Source organism: Olea europaea, chromosome 5 (assembly GCF_002742605.1).
Source record: "Olea europaea var. sylvestris chromosome 5, O_europaea_v1, whole genome shotgun sequence".
NCBI classification, from domain to species: Eukaryota; Viridiplantae; Streptophyta; class Magnoliopsida; order Lamiales; family Oleaceae; genus Olea; species Olea europaea.
In genome coordinates this window covers 13,412,942-13,418,755 of record NC_036241.1, presented here as the reverse complement: position 1 = coordinate 13,418,755, position 5,814 = coordinate 13,412,942, and the positions used below count along the sequence as shown (strand labels likewise).

Sequence of the window (5,814 nt, the reverse complement as noted above, 5' to 3'; positions counted from 1 at the left end):
TTTCAAGTTGGATGACACATGTCACAGCCAAGATTTTATCGAGCAAAGAATCTTCTCCATAGTTTCATGAACACCTTCAAACATTGCCGTTGTCATTTGAAGTCTTTAATCAACACAAGAAAATTTTTGAGGGTTAAAGTTCAGCTAGAAGTACCAAAAAGATATTTCACAGAATATATGACAATACAAAGTATCACACACAGTATAAAAGTATCGTGGGGATATAACATAGACAACAGTAAACAAAAGTAACCAATCAGAGAAATAACAAATCACTTCAGAATGCAGTGATGTGTCTTGAGTTCACTAGGATTCTGTGAGGCTCAAAGACCCTAGGTCAAGGCTCGACCCAAGTCCACAGTAGTGCATTGCAAGTGTACAGTATTAATACAGAATCAGTAGACTGTCACCGAGACTAAATAGCAGGTAAACAACAAGGATCAGAAATTAATCACAAAGATTAATCAATAGGTGAAATATAGGGATCACGAATTAATCACACGGATTAATCAATAGGCAATATTCAAGAATTAATCACAAAGATTAGAGAATAGACAAACCACAAAGATCAATAGTTAGTCACAAAGATTAATAGCATGTAGAACACTTTTTTATAGAGATAGTGTTTGCAATATTCCCAAATTCCAGAAAACCTCAACACAAGAAATATACACAATCCTAAAGCTCTCAGTAAAGAATCATGTATCATGTGTAAAAGTCACAAAAGGGTTAAAGAAATTGACTAACAGATCGTGTATCACATAGAACATCCAAGTTTCAAAACCAGTTCACCAAGAAAAAACTTAAAATCCAATTATTCCTACAAAGTCACCAACAACAAATGTGAGTATACCAAGAAAAGGTAAAAGATCAAAAAATTGAACCAAGATCTGTCACCAATCGATCTAGGGTTTCCAGCAACTATTGGTCTCACAAGAATCGAGCTGTGAAAATTAATTTTCCACGACCAAAGGCTAGAGATAGGAACTCATACGGCCTAAAAGAGGCTCTGATATCACTGTTACAACACGAAGACCCAAGATCGCACCAATATTACAGAATGTAGACAATGACCAAGGTAATAAGTTCTCATAGATTTGGGCTCAAATCAACCTTGTACCCGTCTATACAAAGGATTAGACTCACAAAGACACAGTCCCAAACCCGACACAGAGGCAGTTGCTTCCATGGAACGAAAACTCTAAAAACAAACAAATGGAAACTCTTTACAAACCAAAACTAAAGAATCACAAAGACTCTACGCACAAAGAATCACTAGAAAACTAGGGATTTAATGGCTAAATGAAGAGATGCATGAAGAAGGAGAAGAGGCAGAGACACCAAGTCTCGAAGAGGAGAGACCCAGAAGGTTCCACAAAAATCTCATGAAGAGGCGCAAGAATAATGACTCAAAAATTAGGGCCAAAAGTGTCAGACCATCTATTTATATTAATGGGTCATCACCGAAGATGTTAGGTTTAAGAGGTTAAACAGGCCATAGCAACACATGTAGGTCAAACGGTTTGGGCGGGTCATAAAAGTCCATCGTCGTGTGTTATTGGGCAAGGGCTTAAGTAGTATCTATTGGATCAATTTATCATCATAGCCCAGATGGACTAGTCCACCAAGAAAATGGCATCATAGCCCAATATTTACTGATGATGGAATCACGTTGTCGTCTCCCTTCCTACCATCAATTGGCCTCACATGGAACGGATAACTGGATAGAGAGATTGTCATGGAGGTTTTTGAGATGTCCATCTCAACATATACACGAGCCCCATCAGTACTGGAAGCACAAGCAGTGAAATTGTCCCGGTTCAGAAGACGTCCAAATGTTCCTCCGATCACTCATGAAATGGATTCATGATAATAGTGAGGAGGAAGCCCTAGGAAGAATATCCATATTGGCACCAAAGTCAATTCTTGATCCTCATCGAAATTTGGGGACGATACGGGGCACTGTCGATATTAGATGATTCTCTCTTACTAACAACCCTAAAGTCCTCTCCTATCGTGAGACGAATAAACACATTTCGTTGCCTTTATTCGTAAACGATGCCTTTAATCCCCATCGAGATGAATTAATTAGGGATAGAATCGAACTGGACCTGAAGTTTTCAAATATTTAGTAAGCAGTATCGTCAAGTCTAAATTTAATTATGGAATCATTTGGGATTCTATTCGTTTCAGTTCGGTTTGGTTCAATTCTCGAGTTCCGTAATATAATAAAATTTTCAATATTTACAAAATTATATTAATTCAACTAATGACATGTTTAATATTAGCTCTTACAAAATAACGTACTTTAGTCTTATGTGTCTCTTTTTGCTGAATTTTTCATAAACTTGATTTTTAAAATCACAGAAAGAGAAAAACAGCGAGCTCACAATAATTAAGAGATGCGTTGTCGAGTTTCGATTCGATTTCTCTAGAACGGTAAAATAACATTGCAGTAGAATAACAGACTTGAGTAAAACTCAGGTCAATTTGATTAGGTTGGGTTTGAACTGCAAATTAGAAATAGGAAAAATCATATTTTTTGGTTTGAGCTAAATTAAATAATTAATAAATTATTTGAAAAAATAAAATAATTAGGCTTATATAAAATAAATTAATTAGAAAATTTGGGAGATTTGATTCTTCGATTTTTGATCTAGAACCAAAAACTGAACCAAACCCATCGGTTCTCGATTCTGATATCCATTCGAGTATTTAATTTAAGAAGAATCGCTCAGTTCGATTCAGTTCAATTCGGGCTCAATTCGAGAGTTTTGTCTAGTACTAGAATTAATCTATGAAATTTTCATTGTGAAGGGGTTGATACTTTTTTTGAAAGAATTGATTGCCCTTTAACTAAGGATATTTAGTAGGTGATTTGTTGAATTTCTTAATAATTAAAATTGATTAATATTATCAATAGATTTTTCATAGATAATATCCATTTAGCTTCACCTACAGAAATTTGGTATGTGAAAGTTTGAATTGTTTTCTTCGGAAAAAAAAAACCCGATTTACATCACCTACAAAATATCTATACGTGAAAGCGACTATATCAAGTATGGAATATCCGTTGGTAAAGAGATATGTGCTTTACTGATAGAAATTTCATTGCTAATTGCCGTATTTGAAAGTCTATTACATTTATCAACAGATAATTCATAAGATTACAAATGGATGCAAGTAATTATCTTCCAGAAAAAACTATTTTTTGGTAGTGGTATGCAAGCATACCTTACCTTGTGTACTTAAATTAAAAAGATTAAGGATAACTTGAACTCCTTGAAAAACTAGATCTTAGTCATTCGAAACCCACTTTGTATTTAACTTCATCCTTTTTCATTTTTTTTCCTTACTCCCAAAACTCAGGAACAATGAAATTACATGTGTTGGTGTGTGCGCAAGGGAGAGAGATGAGAGAGGGACTTGTGATTATGCTGTGCATACGGAAGATTCAGGTCGTCTTGGGAATTGAGACCAATTTCTCAATTTGTCCACATAATTTTTGTTAAGAGAATTTTGGTCTTGGACTTGGATGAGTTCAGAATTGAGGCGAATTTTTCAATTTGTCCACAGGATCTTGTTAAGAGAATTTTGTGATCCAAAAAAAATTATAATAGATGGATAATATGAATACGGAGATTTACGTGGAAAACTCCGCTATTAAAGAAAAATCATGGATTGTCAAATACATTTATATATAAAAAATTTATACAACCATGTAAAATCTCTCACAACCTCCGAAGCTTTGAAACACTGCAAAATATTAATATTAGATGAGACTACAAAGGATCCCAATTCTCACCGTAAAATAGTCATGGACTATCTAAAACCTGGATAAATGAAATACTAAAGGAAAAACTCTATTTCTAGAGATACGAAAGATAGTCTTTCCATTTTGTGGAGTTATTTAGGTTGCTGAAATCTGCGTCCAAATATTACTTATCCCATGTTACTGAAATATAGAGTGACCCGACTCGTGTGCTTGATCAGTTTTTCTGAAACTTTTGGAATTCTTGGTAAAACGTTTTTCTATACATACCATATTCATTTAGTAGAGATTGAACGGGATGTAAAGATGTGGTGGCTTCTTGGCCATTGAAGCTACGTTATTGGATGTATTTATTTAAGGATTAATCTATTGTTATTTCAAATAATTGGCTTTAAGGGAATGAGAGAAACCCTAGCAGCTCATTTTCTTCGACAGAATTCCTTACTTCGTTTATTCTTTAAATTTTATTAGTAAAATTGTAAAGAGGGTGGTTTTATACGTGAAACTAAAGTAACCCATCTTAGTGAATGCTTTTGTTCAATTCCGTAATTTTGGTACTTATGTTTTACGATTTTTGTTCGCTGAGTGAGAAATGTTCTAATCTAACTTTTGCCTTGTCATTTGAAATTGCGCTAGTGGATTCAAGCATAATCCTTAATGGATGCTCAATGGGTACTAACTGTTAGAAGTAATTATTGAACCTCCAGAACTTGAGCTTAAAAATCTTGCGTTGTAACTGTTTTGGTTTTAATCTTTGAGTTCTTGGTACTATTGAGTCCAATAATATAACCAATAGATTTTTATTCAACATGAGATTCATAACAGTCTCATCCCGACTTTTGAGAAAAAAAAACCTCAAATCAATATTACTCTTTAGGTGACGAAAAATATGTTTAATTCCATTCTAATGAATTTGAGTTGATGCAGAGCTATATCTTGCAATGAGATTTGCATAAAAAGTCATGTCAGATCGCATGCAATTTGGAAGATAAGTTAATACTTTAATTGCACTAAGATATGGTACTTTAGACAAAGAATCTTTTCTCTATCTTCAAGTGGATGAATAGATTTTTTTCACATCAAATGATCGAACAACCATAGGTGATGCTAATGGATGTGTGTGTGTGTGTATATATATATATATATATATTGATGAACAAATAATCATTTTGAAAAATGTTCAATCTTCATATATATATATATATATATATATATATATATATTGATGAACAAATAATCATTTTGAAAAATGTTCAATCTTCAATCCGAGATAAAATTTGATTTTTTAGCAAATCTTTCATCTCAAAATTATTTTTCAAACAATCTATTGTTTTATTGAACTCTTTAAGAGTTCCAATTAAATTTAAATCATCAACATAAGCTAGCATAATTTCAAATTCAATATTTGTTTTCATTATGAAAACACATTAGTAGACATCGTCCATTTTATAAGCATCCTTCAACAAATATTGATCTTTGCAATTTTATTGAGAACATGGTTTTCGAGCACATATTATTTGCACCTGGTGCTTTAAGTCCTTTGAGGACTTTCATATATGTCATTACCAAGTGAACTGTACAAATAAACAGTTACTACATTCATAAGGTCCATAGCGAGCCTTTGTAAAAGTGATGGTGTCCATTACGGGAGAATGTTTCTTTATAATAAAATCTTGATCTTTGTGAGAAACCTTAACCTTCGAGTTGGGCTTTGTATCTTGTAATTTAATTATTTTCATTTCTCTTTTGTATAAAGACCTATTTGTATCTACAAGGATTATATTTTCAATTGCTCGAACTGCAGATCCAAACACTTTTTGTTATTCTAAGGAGTTCAATTTCGCCTGTATGCCTTTTTTCCCCTTTGACCAATCATTTCTACGTTGATAGTTTTCAACATGTTGTGGTTGAAGATCATCATTTTGCATAATATGAAGAACCATGTTAAATGCAAAATTGTTGTCTATAACAACATTATTTCATCTATAATTCATTTAAATTTCATTTTTTTGGACACCTGTGGTTTTTCAGTAACCATATTT

General features: G+C 33.1%; 1 protein-coding gene across 1 annotated transcript in view; it reads left to right on the top strand.

The window, feature by feature from the left end:
* The first annotated feature begins 1,310 nt into the window (after positions 1–1,310).
* Positions 1,311–5,814, top strand: part of LOC111394259 (classical arabinogalactan protein 5-like) — a 9,427-nt gene continuing 4,923 nt past the window's right edge. The window contains exon 1 of the mRNA XM_023020016.1: positions 1,311–1,430. Coding sequence (XP_022875784.1) covers positions 1,311–1,430 — 120 coding nt within the window. The remainder of the gene's footprint in view (positions 1,431–5,814) is intronic.